Raw genomic sequence first — 19,124 nt, 5'->3', positions numbered from 1 at the left:
GCCAGAATGTCAAGCTTAACATTTTACTAGTCTTCCAGCTCAGCCCGTTTGAATCCCAACGGTTACCTCATTTTATTTCAATTCTTCACATTCTATTCTCTTACATCTTCCAATAATCTTACCTTTAATTTTTTCAATAATTTTCAAATGGCCACATCTGCAATGAAATGAGGGGCTTGGACTCGAAAAAAAGATGACGACATTTGCAGGGCTCATAGATGGGTATCAGAAGATAGTGTTAAGGGTAGTTCTCAAACAAGTGAAGGTATTTTGAGGTGTGTGAATTTTACCCCAATATCCAGCCAATTTATTAACATTGGAAGCTGAAGATGAGATGTGCCACATAAATAAGAATCATATCTAAAATTTGCACAACCAATTATATATCGACACCTGGCACTCGAAATTCTATCTGAAAAATTATTAAGATCATATAAAGATAAGAAATCTGAAGAGTCACTCACTTTAGCGATAAGTGTCACTCGAAAATCCTATTCGAAAAATTATTGAGATTACATAAATATAAGAAATCTTGAGAGTTACTCACGTTAGCAATACGTGTCCCTCGAAATCCTATCAAAAAAATTATTGAGATTATATAAAGATAAGAAATCTAGAGGTTTATTCATTTGGTAACAAGTAGCACTCAAAATATGTCTAAAAACCTTATTTTAACATGATAGTTTAATTTAAGTAACCATATTAATTCAATTAAAATAATACATTATATTTGGCCTACGGCCTTTTGGCCCCCTCAGTTGAAGATGATTTTTTGTCAAAGGGCTATATTTGGTCTATAGTCCTTTGGCCCATGGCCTGACATAGTTCATTAAAATATAAGTTCTTGCAGAGCTATAGGGCTAAAGGGAGCCTTTTGGTCCTCCTACGATTAAAAATGACCTTAGTGTTCGGAACTTAAAAATCAGAAAATTCTAATCCTTAGTTAGTGTAAAAGAGAAATCTAAGGTTTTGAATTTTGTAAGATACGCCAGACGAATGAATTAGTGACAACCATCGAACAATTTGAGTTATTTAAATTTGTTTGATTCCTAAACTCTCGACAGCGAAATCCGAAGATGATTTCTGTCCACAAATACTAAAAGTAGAACGTCGCCGAAATTGTTGACTTGTTTATTTGAACAAGGGAAGTTATGATTCTGAAACGACATGAAGCTGACACGTGCTACATATATAAGCAATGCAAGCACGGAGTCTACCCATTACGATCAGCTCGCCACGCGGCATCATCTCAGCCGTCGATTTCGAAGGTGGGAAGAGCGCGTCACAGAAACTGAACTGTCCCACCGCACCAACTACCCGAGCCCGACTGTTGCCAAAATTAAAATCCAATTTATAATTAAAAATTAGTCACTTTTGCGTTCCGCATAATTGACATTTCCCCGGGCGTCACAAAGACTCCAACTTTGCCCAGTTCCGAAGTCGCAAGCGAGCGAGAAGGAGGCCTCGAATCTTGATTGATTAATTAATTAATTAAGTATTTAATTAATTTTAATTGATCGATCGATCAGGAACTGAGAGGAGGAGGAGGAGGAGGAGCAGTGGAAGCACAAGTTGCCCAATTGTTAAGCGAGAAAATTTAGTTTTGGGGAAATGGGAGCTTGTGTTTCGAGGCCGAAGGGCTGCTGTTTCGGATTCTCGAAGAAGAAAAAGAAGAATGGAGGCGGCCGCCGCCAGAGACGAGTCATTCGCCGGCGCGTTTCGTCGTCCTCCGATCGCTCCGTTCCTACACTCCAAGGTGTTTAATTTACTCTTTGATTGGTTCGGGTTTACTTTTTATTTTATTTGTTTCTGTTTTGATTTAATTTAATTGGATGAGTTCTGACCAGCAGGAAGTATGGATGGGGCGTTTTTTGATGCAAATTCGGCGATCGAGTCAGAGCGAGATGACGATTTTTACAGTGTTTATGATGGTATTATCATTTCTCAATTTCAGTATATTAAAATTTTTTTTTTCAAATAATTGTTCAGCAATATGCCATCGAAGTTAAGCGAGTTTAGGCGAGAGTAGTAGTTAAGAACTGGGTTGGTTTGATTTAATATGCAGATGTGATGTCATTAAACGAGTCGGAAAGTGCGTTGAGTGTTTTGTCACCGAGAGGTCTTTCTCGGCAGGCACAGAAACCGCCGCCATTGCATTCCACCTCCGCTGTGTCTGCGGAGGAGAGCATGGACGAAAATGGCGGAGGGGACAGAATGCAGGGACTGGATCACTGTGGGATTCTTCAAAATTCTTGCTTGCCTTGTCGTCCTTCCAATAGCCTGTCGGGCGACAAAAGAATAACCACGGCGACGCCAAGTTTGAGGAGGAAAGTCCTTTCGTTTAAATGGAGGGAAGGGCATTCTGCTGCAGCTGCAGCTGCAGTTGCAGTTGATCACACCCCCACATTACGTGAGTGTTGCCCATGGACTTGCCCATTTGTCAGTATTATGATGCAACTTAACAATGTGGACTGGCAGCTGATCTTAATCTTCCCTGTTTGTGTTAGTTTCACCGAGATCGCTTGCGACAAGACCACTAGCCGGTTCTACAATTCCGTACTGTCCCATTGAGAAGAGAATGCCAGATTGTTGGTCACCTCTCGAGCCAAACACTTTCAAAGTCCGGGGTAAAAATTATCTTAGGTGAGAGCATAGTACTTTCAATAGAATTGATCTCTTTCTTTTTTTTTTCTCGGAATAATCTGTCTGATTTGTGTTTGTTTCAACTCTTCATTTGCTTAACAGGGATAAGAAGAAAGAAATTGCTCCGAATTGCGCTGCATTTTATCCTTTTGCCGCTGATATTTTCGTATCTCAGAAAAAGATTGATCACATTGCTCGATTTGTGAAACTTCCGGTTGTGAGTACCACCGGAGATGTCCCTTCTATTCTTGTTGTAAATGTTCAGGTGCCTATTCCTTCACAAACTTATTTTCATGAACTTTTTACATCTTATTTTGTTTCCGTGCTAAACCTGTTGGTATGTTCATAATCTGTTTGTCCTCCATGTTTGGGAATAGTTTTTCTTCTTATGCTAAACGCTCTTTGTAATTTTTTCTCAAATTCTATGTGAATCTTCTATCTACAGATACCACTTTATCCAGCCAATTTTTTCATAGGCGATGGTGATGGAGAAGGAATGAACTTGGTTATGTATTATAAGATTTCTGAAACTTATTCGAAGGAGCTTCCTCCTCATTTCCGTGAAAGTATCACTGTAAGCTGCTTGAAACTCTAGCTGTGGCCGTTCCTGATTTTCAACATGTAGAAATAAAGTTACGAAGTTTGGTTTTCTTGAAAATATGCTGCATCACATGGCAGACTCGTGACTCGCTCATTAGGTTGATTTAGTATGTATAGCTAATTAATTATTGTGTCTTGGTTAATATCTTGACAGAGGTTAATCAATGATGAAGTGGAGAGAGTTAGAGGATTCCCTGTCGATACAATTGCACCCTTCAGGGAAAGATTGAAAATTTTGGGCCGAGTGGCAAATTTGGAGGATCTTCATTTAAGCACAGCCGAGAAGAAGCTAATGAATGCTTACAATGAAAAACCTGTTCTTTCACGACCTCAGCATGAATTTTACTTGGTAAGTTTTGGTTTCGATTCTCCACCTGCATAATTATCAGAAAACGCACCATATCCATTTAACCTTTCTTTCCCTCCAATCATACTCATACAGGGAGAAAACTACTTCGAGATCGATTTGGATATGCATAGATTCAGCTACATCTCGAGAAAAGGTATTGAAGCATTTCATGAAAGAATGAAGCTGACGATATTGGATTTTGGTCTCACAATTCAGGTAAACAATATATTTCATAAATCTGAGCTTGGCGTATTTACCTCATACTTAAGATCGACACCTAATCTGTGCTATGCATTGTGAATTTCAAATAGGGGAACAAAGCAGAAGACTTGCCGGAGCATTTGTTATGCTGCATACGGTTGAACGAAGTTGACTACAATAATAAATCATTACCGGGGGTTCTGAATCAAAAGTTTCTGTAATCCCAACACAATACTCGAGTTTTTCAAATCGATAAATAACAGAAAAACAAGTTAACTAATCCGAGAACATATCGAGTCTCAAAATCTTAGTTTTGAGCATCTTCAATTTGTATGTATATAGAATTTTGAATGTACAGTTTCAGCAGGAAGAGTGAAATAAAGAGAACATAAAATTTTATTCATACTTCCGTGTCCAGTATGCTTGCAGTTTCTGTATGCAGCTTCTTGGCAGCAACGGGTTTGGCTATAAATCGGAGCAAGAGCCAGCATCTTCACCTCACCTCCTCCTGCTGCATCTACAGGTCTCATTCCCTCCCCTCCATTTAAATCCACTGATTGTATCTTGAAGCTGCTTCTTTTATCTGCGTGCTGATGATCGATAATTTCATCTTTCCAGATGTTCATGGTAAGAAAGTAAGAAATATAGATTTCATTCAAATCTACCGTCGTGAGGTACTTATGAAACGAAGATCCAACTACGATACAGGTGGCCTCATACATCGCCCGAAAACGGTAGACAAAGAACATTTATGAACATTTTGTTCAGGCTTAGAACGTAAAGATGAATCTGGTGAGGAATGTGAATCGGCATCCTTTCTTTCTCGAAATCCTTCGTCTGGATTTGGATGTTCTTCCCCGTCACCTTTGTTAATCGAAATAGTGACCTTCAGAGTTGGCTTTTTTTCGAGGACTTGAATCTTATCCTCCCAAATGAGGCCGGAGGAGCCCTGCCTTCGGAATGAAGTCGCCGATCTCTGCAACGCAGTCATTGATCGATACTCTGTCTCTGTCTCCGTCTTGCTTTGTGCTCGTCCGTCTTGTTTCGGTCCCTTCCTTGACTGGGAGGAGGATGGTATTAAAAGGCTTTCCTTTTTCTAACTAACAAAACAGTTTCTTGTTTTGAGTTTGTGGTCACTTACCCGTTATTACAGCCACAATTTTATTCGAGAGCGAGAGGAGTTTTCATTAAGTGACTTGGAAATATCAAATAGTGGTTTTTAAGTGGTTATGGTATTCTAGATGCAATTACATTACTATGATGCGTACAACATTCAACATTTAAAATATTGGTATCGATGGAAATATCGATATGCAAATTTACGAAAATATCGAAGGATATATTGATATCGATATTGGTTGTCCTCGATAGAAATGATGGAAATTTGTTAAAAAAAATATGGAAATTTCAAATGAAACTTTCGGAAATGTAAACATTAGTTTAGACGAAATACAAGAGTTTCTCCGATATTTAATTTATATGTCAAAAATATCGATAAAATATATCAATTTTAGCTAAAATTTAAAAGTGTCTCCGATATGGGGTAAAGTCTAAAACTTCAACCCCCTCCTTTCCATATCTTTCTAGTATCAAAGAAATTTCAAATACTGTCCACATTTCAATATTACACAAGAATTTTTTAACGAGTAACTAAAAAGTCGTTCATGTTACGACTATCATCTCTCCTTGGTTTTGGTAACTTGTTAGTTCACGTTATAATGAGTGGATGACGAGTTTATGCCTCAGGTTAAAATATCACAATAATCCACCCATAATAAAACGTGATCATATTCTAATACTATCCAATAATCTCTCGTCAAATATGGTTAATTGTAGAAAATTACTTTAAAATGATGACAAAGGAAAGTAGTTTTTTCTCTCCCTCAACCTTAAATAATTTCATATGGATTATTGTGGTCTGATCCTTGGTGGCAAGTGAAAAGTAATATAGATAATTTCATCACGTAATTAACGTAACATATTAAAACTGAGACTAGAAATTAACTTCATTAATGCAGATGTAAGTAATCATAGTTTATAGGATATCGTCTTATCAAAAAAAAAGTTTAACTGCTAATTAATAATCGAAAGAAGCATCCAAAAGTTGAGGAAAAGCTGCCTGCATCTCACTGTCTTGATCCAAGATAGTCTCCACAAACGAGCTCATGGAAGACGAAGAAGCTTGCTGTTCAAGCAAGCCATTGTTCCTCTGACCTTCAAAATCACATCCCTCAATTGCATCAGAGTTGCCTTGCACTCCAAGTTTAGGGTTTTCTAAAGATGACATCACCACGTTATGCAAATCTTGTTCTTGCTTCAAAGGATCAGCTGATGCAAAAGGATCTTGCAGAAGAAACTCACTCCAGTTAAACGAAGAAGAAGACGGCGTAACCTGAGCCTCCTGTGATTCCCGGCACGCGTAAGTTGGTTGAGAAATTAATTGGTGATCTGTGGCACGAGGAGAGGATGATGAGGAGCAAGAGGAGGTTATTTCATTTAAAAAGTGTGGCTGCTCAATTTGCACACTCTCTTGAAACCGATGAGCCAAAAAGCCAAGTGAAAGTGTGCTATCACAGGAATTGTGCTCTGATCCCTGTCCATTAACATTAGGGTTCATCATCACACGGGTATATGGGATTCCTGTGATGCCGGAAGAAGGCTCTGGTTCGGGTGCGAATGCCCTATTCGAGAGCTTAAAGAAGTACGAGAATTGATTTCCGGCAGCGGTTGGGAGGCCGCTGATGTTTCCGTAGTCGGAGAGGATCTGGGTGTAGGGTTTGTGGGTGACAGGGTCGATTCCCATTTTGGAAAGCTTCTTTTTGAGCTTGGTGTTCCAGTAGTTTTTGACGTCATTGTCTGTTCTTCCTGGTAGTTGCTTTGCAATGTGAGACCACCTGCATTGCATAAAACGAGTATTGCATTTGTTAGTAAACGCATAGGAAGTTAATAATGTGAATAATTCCAATATTTATTTGCTTGTAGATATGAAAAGGTCGGAAATCAAAATAATTTCGATTCTCATTTTAAGCAAGTAAACATGTCATCAGGCTTTAGAGTTAGAGAGAGTGTTTGAAATCCATTCAATAAGGCCAAAACAGATCTTTGAATCTTACTTTTGTCATGTCAATCTTGATTAATCTCTTGGCATTTTAATTTTATCTACTTAAAAGAGACATCTTTTGGTTAATTTTTCTAAGGAAATATGTGCACATAAAAGCGGTTACAAATTTTTCATAAAAAATTTAAATGGATTGATATTAAATATACATTAAAGGGACACTAAACCTCAATTTATGTACGGCTCACTGTTTGTTTGTGTCCATCAATTCGATTTTTTGGCTAAAAGTTTGTAAACGGTTGTATTTGCTTGTGGTATTGACAACAACACTCATATGAAAAGGAGAAAAGTAAACAAAGAAATCAACTCCACCTGCTTCCGATGGCCTTGTGAAGGTTAATGATATGCTCTTCCTCTTGAGGAGTGAAGTTGTCATGCTTGAGGTCAGGCCTCAGGTAATTAGTCCACCTAAGCCTGCAACTCTTCCCGCATCTGTTGAGTCCTGCAGACAAACCATGCAAACACATAATCTTTAAACATCGGACAAACTAACGAAATAGTTATCAAACAGGCACTTCGGTTAGCAATTAAATAAGTTAAGCATAAAACTGGACCTGCTTTTTTAGGAACCAATGTCCAATTTCCGACACCATGTTTCGATACATATGCAAGAATTTTTGCATCTTCCGCGGCAGTCCAGAGTCCTCGTTTCACATTCGATTTATCGCAGCAAGGCGGCCTTCCCATTGTGTGTGTGTGAGAGAGAGAGAGAGAGAGAGAGAGAGAGAGAGAGAGAGAGAGAGAGAGAGAGAGAGAGAGAGAGAGGTGAGAGATTATAATTATGTAATGGTGATGCAAGTTCTAAGCTTTGCAAGTGTTATTTAAAAAGAGGAAAGAAATTGGCAAAGAGAAGAGGGCAAGGAATGCATGCTAATAGGCTCTCAATTAACCAGAATTGCATGATAATTTTCATCTCTCAGAAAACTAACGGTTTAACATGACATCACAAACCTATGCTCTCTCTCTCTCTCTCTCTCTCAGCTGGTTCAAATTGGATGAATTATTTGGTTAAGGCACAAGCACAACAAATCTAAGGCCGCTTGGTAACAAAAATTAGGATTTTAAACCCTCGTGGTGTAGTCTGTTATCAAATTTAGTCATTTCAACACATTCATAGGATGTAACGAGCTCATGATGCTTCAACGAATAACCTTTCATATTTGTAATAGTAAACTGTGCAACAATGAACAATGTTTCTAAAATTTGGATCTGGGCACAGCAGCTCCAAACATATATCTCACTATAGCAGAGCTCAATGTTATATACAACTTAGCATTTAACCGCTCTGTGTAAATATTGACCTCCCTTAGGACGAACACGCCTTGCAACTCTTCCTACAGTATCCAAGAAGTCCCTCCGTGCCTATCATATAAGTTGGGTTCTTTTTGCATTCTCCCGCTTTAGCCCACAGGGGGCAGTTATCATTCTCGTCTGAACAAACTCCGCCAGTTGCACGCTTTATTAGTGACTTCTCGAAGGATCTCACATGAATCCACTTGGTTGCAGACCATTTCTCACCCGCAATGACAGGGCAACTCCCGTGCAAGCTGCTTGGATCGGTTGTTGCATTGGGATGGAGACTGAAGAACAGCAGGGCATCACCCTTGTACGGTTTCACTGTAAGGATACATAGACATAGTAAATAAATGAATACAACACAAATATAACAGCAAATACAATGTGTCTATGAATTTCAAACTGCAATTCACTACCCCCTCCCGCACTGTACACAGGACATACCCACTTGTGAATTAGTTAAAAGAGAACTAAGCAGCAAGTTTCAAATACATTTAGTTTACGTGACCATATCATAACGTGATACCTGAATAGCCATCTTTAGCACAATCAGACGTGTCATCATCCTTAGGTTGAGACAGTTTTCCCTGTCAACACATAAGAAGATGAATGAAATTCAAAAGGTAAGGAAAAAAGAGGACGAGAATTCAGCCTTGCAAGTAACCAATTACCTCCGAATTGGGAAAGACTGTTTCCCCACCCTTTTCAACATTAGAGAGATACATCAATACAGTGGCAACACGGTGGCCACCCAATTCTTGGTTAGTCTTGTCTTGAAAATAATCGAAATGTGGTTCGTACTTTTGACCATGTTCATAGTGCAGTATCTGAATGGACTCCCCATTTTCTGATTAGAAAAGAAAAGGAAGTTCAATAAAGATGAAATATAGACACTTTCTCAGTAGTCCAATAAGCTATAAATCAAATGCGCACGAGAAATTACCAACTGGAAGAAAGGTCCATGCAGCAATCCTGGCCTCAATGTTAGCAACTATTTCATCCTTTAAGGTGAAACAAAGAACACCAAGTAAGCCTTCTGAGTTCAAAAGTCAGAGAATAAATAGAAAATCTATGCACACATGGGAATGTATCTATCATGCAACGTGCCAAAAGGAGAATAATGGGTTTGGATCTCAGAGCATAGTAAGAAGGATCATTACTTGACAACTAAGCATAAACAGAAACTTCTCTACTTTCCGAGACAGATACGTTGATATGAAGGTTTGATCAATAATCCCACTCACACATTTTTTATATGACGAACAACAAACTTGAGTTTATGTAAATTAGAAGAAGATGATCATCTTGACCATTTCCACGCACTAGATTCAATTGTCTATCAAACACAGTGGAAAAACCATACTTAATAACCCAAAGAATGTTCGGCTTTTCAGTTATAATTCCACAACTTGGACAACACCAAATGAAATTAACAACTGTACCGAACCAGTAGGTCCAGAACTACACGAAAGGACTACTATGAGTTGTTGAATCTACCACGAACAGTATACATAAATGTGTAACATAGTAAGATGCACTACAGATTGTCAAACTCATCAACATCTTCTAATTCTAAGCTATAACCGCAGACCTTCAAACGAATAATGGATAACATGAAGTGACAAAAAAATGGAATCACAACGCGTTAAACTGATACCATTACGATATTAATGAAGTAAATCAAAATCATCGAACAAATTCAAACCATTCATTTAAGAAAGCAGAGGAACAAACCTGAGCTTTCAGAAGGAACATGCCGGAGCTCGTCCGGACTTCACTCTCCATACTCTGGCCAGACTCGTTATCGGCCACCATAGACTTTTCTAGCTTATCCTTCGCCTACCTCGCGAAATTCACACAAACCAAACCAAATGCAAAATTAAAACCAAATTATTACTGATTAAAGACTCTAATTAGTGAATTTCAGATGGACTTAAAACAAAATTCAATGAAAATATAGGGAAGAAAATCATTTACAATTTCAATTAGATGATCACATTCCTCCTCAGAAAGAAAACCCTTATGCAAAAACGCCCTGTAGATTGTTGATCACACGGGAATTTAAAAAAAAAATTAAAATTAATGAAACAATAATAAAAAGAGAAATTCAGCAGAAATTATTGGAGATGCAATTGAGAAAAACAAACCTGGGACGCCATGAGAGCTGACTGACACGAGTCGGATCGAAGGTAGCAGATGAAGCTCCTCTTCTCAATCTGATCACCGATCCCTCCCTGAAAATTCACACAATTTCCAAACAAAAAAATTTTAATTCCACAAAAATGTAGATCAAAAAATACGTAGAGAGAGAAAGAGACGGAGAAATACGTTTTCTTCTGCTCGAGCAATACTGGGATGCGAGTTCGGGAATGGGCGAGGTGAGGGAAAATGCAGAGAAAACAGAGAGAAAGTGCGAGAAAGCATCGAAGATCCATGAGAAAATCTAGGGTTTTGGTGAAGGTGTGTAAGAAATGTTACAGAATCGGAGGGAGACGAAGAAGGAAGACGTTGGCCCTTCCTTGGGGTTTTATGGCGGTAAAAGTACTAAAACGGTGGGTTGGTTTGCAAATTAATTAATTTTCTTGCTAAAAGTTAATTAATTAATTCGATTTTTTAGCTATTTTTGGAATGTTGAGGCGCGTAGGGTATACAAAATCCAAAAGGTCAGTCCAAAAAACGAAAAACAAATACCAAGGGTTGGTGAGGTAGAGAAATGACAGAATAGATCGAAGAGGAAATAGATCGTCAGAAAATAAAAGGATGCTGTGAGAATTTATAAAGTCAGTGTCTAAGTTCTAATTTGGATCCGTGATATATTTTCATAAAGGAAATGACGCCACGAATATATGATGAATTTTGGCGATCCGAAATCATTTCAAGCCCCAAAATAGTGTGAAGTTTCATAATAAATACTAGACCCTTCAGTTTCCATCCAATTAATGTTGTTTAATCCCTAGATTTCTTTTAGTTGTTCCAAGCAGTTGTAATCTTTTATTTAAATCATCATGATGTAACAAATGTAATAATTCAATCATCAGTTAATATCAACCCTTTGAGATTTCTCTCAATTTTTTGGTGGATTGACTTTGTTCTTCAAGGGATTACGTTGGTAACCCTTTTGATTACTTTTTGTTTCGTTAGTTAGAGGAAAATTTTGATAGAGCTGTTTGATTGGGTAGCTATCACATTAAGTGGATTAGTGAGGTGTTGGATCAAACTCTTGTTTTGCAGCAATGTTGCGTTCTCCTACTCGTCATGGCCCTCATGGGTCTAAAACTTATCATGTAAACCGGGTATAGACAGTGCAGTTTAGCGCCATCCGGTTTTCAGGTTAGTAACTACTTGATTCGTCAAGTCAGTTGTTACAATGATAGATTTTTTTTGTTTTTGTGGCTATTGTTCTATTGTCTTCATCAACCAACATTTTTTTGTAAGTCATGAGTTAGGCGTAGTTAGGCACTGTAACTGAATCGACTTCCCATTCATCCCAAATTCTTAATTATACTTACAAAAAAAGGGTAAATTACATTTAACACCCTCAGGTTCAGATCAATTTCAACTTCTTACAACATCTTTAAAACATTTCAATTTCATACATTTACTTTCATTTATTTCAATTTCATACATCCGTTAGAAAATTTGTTAAGTAAACTGTTAAGTGATGACAAGTCAAATATGGGATTCATATTTGTACTGACGTGGCTGTCAAATTTGTGCCACGTGGTAAAAATAATATTTTTTATGTATTTGAAAAATTATAATAATTTACCCTTAAAAAAAAAAAACAAAAAACCCTAGAACCCAGGGTAAACAGGGGCATGTCTCGTAAAAGTGATGGGGGGCTCGGCCACCGTGGGTTCTTCCTCTGAACCCAAGACTCCTGGATCTACATCCTTGTCAAGCTCGTCTACACGTTAAAATGCCTCAACGACGCGATTGATTTTCCAACATCTTCTCTAAGACTGACGCCGATCAGTGCACCTTTCTCTTCGCCAACTGCCTTCGGCCGCTCTAAGTCTCCAAGGACGTCAAATCGACAGTGTACAACCTTAAGGGGAAGACGAACGACCATTGTGATTACCTCTTTGCCGGTAAAATCATTATCCTAGGTTTACTTAATGTTATCTTTAGTTTACACATCTCTTTCTCCCTTCTTCAAAATCAAAAGATTCATCTTTCTCTCTTTCTCCTTTCTTCAAAGTCAAAAGATTCATCTTCCTCCTTCGCGATTAATTCGGTCTTTTTTTTTTTTATTCTTTTTTTTATATTGAGGTTTGGGTTTTGTTCGAGCCATGATTTCCAGCGAAAAAGGGCACAAGAAATCTTCTAAATTGAAACAACCCACCGCCTCGCAGCCGCCGCATTTGTTCTCGGATCTTCAACCTAGTTCCCCATTATTTTCTTCCTCGCCTTTTGTTAGATTCTCATCCTAAAAAACAAAACCAAACTACCTGAAGCATCAATCATCTATTTTTGTGTATGAATTGCAGTTAGGTTCTTAGTCTTTATGGTTTTTCTGACACACCCCGATCGAGATCAGGGCATGCTGGCCATCACGTGGAAATGACGTAACCATGTGCACAGTGCGGAAGCTTAAAATAGTAATGTAAATAGTACGAATAAATAAAAACTAGCCTTACATAAAGTAATAATAAACAAGTGCAACGTAAGTGCGATGCTAAGTTCAGAGCATGAAAGCCTAAAGCAGTCCAAAAGAAAACGACACAACAAAAGTACACCCGAAGGTGGTCCTACGCTGGTGATCGTCTGTCAGATATGCCGGGAAAATCCTCTGGGAAACCACCAAACGTGCTAGCCAACTAGAACCTGGAGGGGCGCAAAACAAAAGCGTGAGTGGGCAAAAACAAAGCTTTTCGAAAACCATTTAGTAAAAATGTTCTAACCCTTTGCCGTAAAACCTGTATACTTCCCAGAAAATAGAATAGATACATATATAAATCATGCTCAAGAATATGTTATGCCAAAACCTCAAAGTAAAATGCAAGTGCTCAGGTAAAATCATATCAATGTCATATAATCTGTCAGCTGGAGTCACCTAATGTGACCTGTACGGCTGAATCTAGAGCTCAAATCTCAATCTCGCTAACTAGACCTGCACACGAGTCGGAACCACTTAAAGTGGTATGTACGACAGGCCTGGGTGTAACATATATATACGCTCAAGTGTTACGATTACGTGAAGGCTGTGCGAATAATCGTGGGTCACCTATGAGTCGGAACCACCTAGAGTGGTCTGTACGACAGGACTGTGCACCTAACTTGGATCCAAGCTGAGCGTGTGGTGCGGAAGGTGAACATCACGTGAAGGACTGTGCCCAACTCTTGGCGGGAGCACTAACACCGGGGGTACAGGTTATGAGCTCTCTATGCATCTCAAATCACTACTGAATGTAAACATAAATCACACTTACCTGGCACTTACCTGTGCGTCCGCAGCACCAATACATACACATATATAAATGCAACTAATCATGCATAACAACCGGCAATATAGATATGGCATGTAACGAATAAACATTTTAAATCACTTTCTGGGAAAAATATAAGTATATAGGTATATACGGAAAACCAAAAGCCCACTCACTGGTATGTGGAAGGGTCGTAACCCCCCTGCCTCGAGTGACCACGCTCGTTCTCGAGATAGGATTCACCTATATGCAAAACAACTACAAAAATGTTAATTTTAAAACACATAACCAACCTTTAGAAATAACTTCTCATACAATGCTCAAATGAGGTGTATGAATACACCAACGTGATCTACTTAACCTTAGGAACATCCCCATATTTTTAAAATAATTTTTTCAACGTCGCACGCACCGGCCAAGGCACGGCCACACGCGCCGGCCACGCGCAGGCACGTGCCTAGCACGCTGACGGCGTCAGTTGACGCCGTCAGGAATATTCCGTTATCCCTAAAGATAACCGTCAACGGCGTTAGGAATATTCCGTCAATTTTGACGGAATATTCTGTCGTCTTCTCTGACGAGGCTCCGGCGCCGGAAAATCGGGAAAACTTTAAATCGTCCTATTTTCTTCGTTTTTCAACCAAATTTCACAAAATTGGTACCAAAATGAAGCTTACAACGAGAGGAACAAAATCATACCACTTTCAAGTGCTAAAATCCATGAAATCTCACTTGGAAAATCACCCCAACTCCGGCCAACCTCGAAACTCACTATCCCGACGTCCAAAACCTTCAAACGAACCACCCCGAGCCTCCTAGGGACCTCACCAAGCTTCCTACAAGCTTGATATTCCCAAAAACATAAGAAATTACGTGTGCATGAACAATACCGAAAATCAGGTATCCCGAGTTTGACGCGAAAACGAAAGTATCCTTACCTGAAATGGGTACGGTTGGACTCCTACGAGCCTCACGAGCATAGATATGTACTTTGTTTCTTCGATATGTGAAGGTTTGATGTGTTTGAGTGTGTGTCCGTACGTTGGAATGGAAAATGGGAAAGGAAAGGGAGCTCGGGACAGGTGCAGGGATAGGGGAAACAGTGAGGGTGAGTGTAGGGAAGAGTGTGTGGTGCAAAACTAGCTACACCAAGCCAAAAAGAACAACTACACAACGAAAAATCATGCTAGGGGCAAAATCGTCTTTTCATGCGTACGTTTTTAAAATTTTCGGAACGGGCTATCACATTTTCTCTAGTGGAAGAGTAAAAAATCTCGTTGGTAGATTGAACCCAGAAATCTCGGTCTGATAGGACAAAAAGATCTTTGCTTATGGGTTTATTTTGTTTTGAATTTTTAAGGTTGTTTGATGGATTTGAAGACCTTGGTGAGATAGAGATTTTGGAAATTTTTTGTTTTGATGGGGGTTTGCTGGAGCAACAAAATCAAGGCTAAAAGTCTTTTCAATACAAGTAATGGGGAAGAAGACAGGGTGTTAGTTCAGGGAATAAGACAAGGGTGTTAGTTCGAGGAAGACGGCTGCTGGAAAATAAGGGGTCAGTTTTGGAGACGGAGACGAGAGGGTGCGACATTTTATAATTAAAAATTATTTTATTTATTTTTTGTCCACCTGGCATAAATATTGTGGGTCTTATTATAGCCACATAGGCATATAACAGAGAAATTGACTTAAAATCTAACGATTGTATGAAATTGAAATAAAATGAAAGTAAATATATGATGACACACCCCGACCCAGAAAGTCCACTTGGACCCTGAATCGAGCTGTGCTGGCCGACACCTGGAAAGTGACAAAGCCATAAAATGTGATAGTGTATAAAAAGTGAATAAATTTGAATATAAAAGTGTCTAAATACCAAAGTGTGCTACGAATGGGGGCGAACCCATTTCACACGCGATGTCAAAGCATAAGTAAGGTACAGTAGTGTGGGTAAGAATCATACCCTTAAAAGTAGCCACCAATACTAAGATTAGCTATATATATCCTCGTCGATACGAACTCAGCAGTTAAAACCTGAAGGGATACAAAACAAAAAGTGTGAGTAAGCAATAAAACCAAGCTTCCTAAAACTATTACATTTCTAACATTAATAACCCCTCACTGTAGTTCCCTTATCGTTTCCTATAGGACAGTACAACATATATACATATATCCAAACCATACTCAGAAATGACCAAAACCACGGCTTGCCATCAACTCCACCATGCATTAATAAATAGGCCAAATGAATTTAATCAATACAAAATGATATGTCAGCCAGAGTCATCTAAAATGACATGCACAACTTATACATATCTCATCAATCATGGCTAGCATATAAGTCGGAGTCACCTATAGTGACCTATACGACTTATCCATATCTCATCAATTATGGATATCATATAAGTTGGAGTCACCTATAGTGACCTAAGTCGGAGTCACCTATAGTGACCTGTACGACTTATCCATATCTCATCAATCATGGCTAGCATATAAGTCGGAGTCACCTATAGTGACATGTACGGCTTATCCATATCTCATCAATCATGGTTAGCATATAAGTCGGAGTCACCTATAGTGACCTGTACGACTTATCCATATCTCATCAATCATGGCTATCATATAAGTCGGAGTCACCTATAGTGACCTGTACGACTTATCCATATCTCAACAATCATGGCTAACCAATAGCTCAATAAGTATATCTGCACACGAGTCGGAACCACCTAAAGTGGTCTGTACGACAAGACTGGGTGTAAATAAATACGCTCAAGTACTACGATCATGTGAAGACTGTGCGAATCATCGCGTGTCACCTACAAGTCGGAACCACCTAAAGTGGTCTGTATGACAGGATTGTGCACCTACCTTGGATCCAAGGTGAGTGTAAGGTGCATGAGGTGAACATCATGTGAAGGACTGTGCCCTGGCCACGGGCGAGAGCACTAACACCGGGGTGCAGGTTTATGAGCTATACTATATCTCAACACAATCGTACTCACTACCATCACTAACATCAACATGTACTCACCTGAAGCTTACCTGGGTGTCCCGCGTTTACCTTTGCACTTGAAAGCATTCCCAATAATTATATGCAAGTAATATACATATGGATATACCATGATGCAATCTAATATTCAACCATGTTGTAGCATTTTCAATTATAAACAATACGGTGTGAAATGTACAATCCATAACGCCCTACTCCCGAACTACTTATTTTCAGGGATAATTATCCATGACAACCCAATTAACACTAATTAACTAACTAATTCACAAAACTAAAACTTGCCTTTACCAATTTCCTTCGCATTACTCAATTTCCCAAATAAAGCTTTTGTCTCAAATATATTATGGTTGCATCTAACGTCTCGTTAGACTGCCTACGTACCCTAAACAGGGATCAAGCCATTCGTAGTTCATATAGTACTTCAAGCATTCACAATAATTATATATGAAAGTAATATACCTAATCAATTTAAAAGTGTTGATAGAACTCTCAATAACATATATGATAAAAAGGAAAAGATGCACTCACCTGGAGTCCACGCTATGATTCTCTAGCGCACACATCGATGCGTCCTGAATGATTGGTCATTGTGACCAATTATCAAATTACATCTCAGAATTCTTATCCGTAGAATATGTAATTCACATAAAACACAACCTCAAGGGCATTCTAAAATAGTTTGAGATTCATTGACCACATGTCAACAGTTGATCAAAGATCGATGATAGGGTCTACAACCCTGTATAACTTGACCTGGAAGATCCGCATATCAGATTTCCAATTCGTAACTCCCAACGATCCACAATATGTTTCTAGATCAACATATTAAAATTTCATTACGATCCAACGGTTGAATCTCCACCATTTGTGAACATTTATTTTTCTAACTTACAAATTTAATTCGGGAATATCCGTACATCGGATTCCCGATCCATAAATTCCTATGATCTTTAAATATTACGTATTATAATGTATCCAAGTTTGGTGACGATCCAACGGTCGGATCGTCAATTCACATTTTTATCAAGTAACGTATTGTAACGAATTTAGGTTCCAACAATCAACCTATGTCATTCAAATAATAAAGCTGAATTCAAGACATTCGACATAGCCTAAAAATAGCATTGGCGGCTCACTGACCACGCGCCGCCGCGGGTGGCGGTCGGCCGCCCCAACTCGCCGGAAATCCAACTATTTCCAAAAATTCTCAAACTTCACAGAAATGAAGATATCAGTGAGTGGAGAAACTTTCATACCTGCCACGAAGTCCAAAAGTGGACGGAAGATGGTCAATTTTTCCCACAAAGCCGGCGGGTGCCTAAAACTTCCCGACGTCGATTCGTCGTCTACGGTGGTCCAACGGGGTCAAAGTTGGTTGGGTTTTGCTCCTGGGATGATGGGCTACAAAGCCCAAGTGGTGGCATCAGCCATCGCTTCGCCGATTTGCCAAAAAATCGAAAAGGGTGGCCGGAGTACTATTGATTTTCGTCAACTTTCGTGGTCTCAAACCGCCACATACCATGGTTAATCAAGGTTGTTCTTGGGTGGGTTTTGTAGAGGGGAATGAGAGCTTCAAGATGGTGGTGGTGGCATCGAAAAACTCCACCAGAGTTGGTTGGAATCGGCCTTGGAAAATGGGTGGTCGCGAGTGGGAAAAACCCACGGGAAAGCTGGGATTTTTTTTTGTTTTTTGTTTTTTTGTTTTTTTTTCTTTCTATTTCTGATTGGGTCTCACCCTCTCCCTCTAATTTAATTGGTTCCTTCCTATTTGTGCCTAAAATCAGATTGGCCACTTTCCCACAAGGTGGGAATTCAAATAATTTATAACTAAACTTTAAATAGCCATTTTCAAACGTCCATAACTATACCGTTATAATCCGGACTCACAAACGGCTTTCGCCTATGCGTTCACATCCACGAGTACTACGAGAATATGTTAAAAGAATAAGTCATACGTCTCTCTAGACGATGGTCAACATAAGTCAAAATCTTTGCCTCTATGGCATTTTTGTAAATTCACGCTTTTAAAATAAAATAAAAACGTAAAATTTGGAACAGGTTGTCACATATGAAATTGAAATGTTTTAAAAATATTGTAAGGAATTGAAATTGACCCGAGGGGTAAAATGTAATTTACCCCAAAAAAATTGACCAATGTCCAACTCTCGATTATGTTCGTTGTATAACTTAAGGGGTGCGTTTGTTGCATCAGACTATCTTGGACTGGATTAGCTTCAGGGACTAAGTTGGACCGGCTTAGACTAAACTAAGCTGGACTAACTTAATGAAGCGTTTGGTGCAATGTCGGACTAATAAGCAAGATAATTAACAAACTCTAACATGATATTATTTAATCCATAATTATTAATATTTTATTTTCATCATTTTTTTACCCATCTATTCCTCCCTTACCATCCCATTCTATCTTTTTTTTCTCCCTTTTCCATTCCAATCTTTTCCTCCCCATATTAAACCTCT

At 38.8% G+C, this 19,124-nt stretch overlaps 3 protein-coding genes across 4 annotated transcripts; 1 reads left to right on the top strand and 2 right to left on the bottom strand.

The window, feature by feature from the left end:
- Nucleotides 1-1,400: 1,400 nt before the first annotated feature.
- On the top strand, nt 1,401-5,073 carry LOC137708497 (uncharacterized). 2 transcript variants are annotated; one of them, XR_011064793.1, is made up of 10 exons: nt 1,401-1,756; nt 1,851-1,931; nt 2,066-2,410; nt 2,508-2,643; nt 2,746-2,908; nt 3,089-3,217; nt 3,398-3,592; nt 3,686-3,808; nt 3,904-4,316; nt 4,412-5,072. XR_011064793.1 is itself a non-coding variant. In XM_068447589.1 (9 exons), the coding sequence occupies exons 1-9, from the start codon at nt 1,612-1,614 to the stop codon at nt 4,012-4,014; spliced, it is 1,428 nt and encodes a 475-aa protein (XP_068303690.1). In that variant the 5' UTR covers nt 1,401-1,611; the 3' UTR covers nt 4,015-5,073. The 2 variants fall into 2 exon arrangements, 1 of the variants encoding a protein (XP_068303690.1); XM_068447589.1 differs by having other exon boundaries at nt 3,904-5,073.
- A 797-nt stretch (nt 5,074-5,870) lies between these two features.
- On the bottom strand, nt 5,871-7,598 carry LOC137749522 (transcription factor MYB35-like). The gene is made up of 2 exons (XM_068489632.1): nt 7,461-7,598; nt 5,871-6,605 (listed from the first exon to the last, which is right to left on the bottom strand). The coding sequence occupies exons 1-2, from the start codon at nt 7,596-7,598 to the stop codon at nt 5,871-5,873; spliced, it is 873 nt and encodes a 290-aa protein (XP_068345733.1).
- A 434-nt stretch (nt 7,599-8,032) lies between these two features.
- Nucleotides 8,033-10,766, bottom strand: LOC137708457 (probable prolyl 4-hydroxylase 7). Its single transcript, XM_068447542.1, has 8 exons — nt 10,536-10,766; nt 10,355-10,441; nt 10,185-10,242; nt 9,942-10,046; nt 9,151-9,208; nt 8,879-9,054; nt 8,734-8,794; nt 8,033-8,528 (listed from the first exon to the last, which is right to left on the bottom strand). Exons 1-8 carry the CDS (start codon nt 10,640-10,642, stop codon nt 8,218-8,220), a joined length of 963 nt encoding a protein of 320 aa, XP_068303643.1. The 5' UTR covers nt 10,643-10,766; the 3' UTR covers nt 8,033-8,217.
- Nucleotides 10,767-19,124: the final 8,358 nt, after the last annotated feature.

This window comes from Pyrus communis, chromosome 11, assembly GCF_963583255.1.
Source record: "Pyrus communis chromosome 11, drPyrComm1.1, whole genome shotgun sequence".
Taxonomy (NCBI): domain Eukaryota; kingdom Viridiplantae; phylum Streptophyta; class Magnoliopsida; order Rosales; family Rosaceae; genus Pyrus; species Pyrus communis.
Note: the sequence above shows the minus strand (reverse complement) of the source record. Positions and strands in the feature narration are given on the sequence as shown.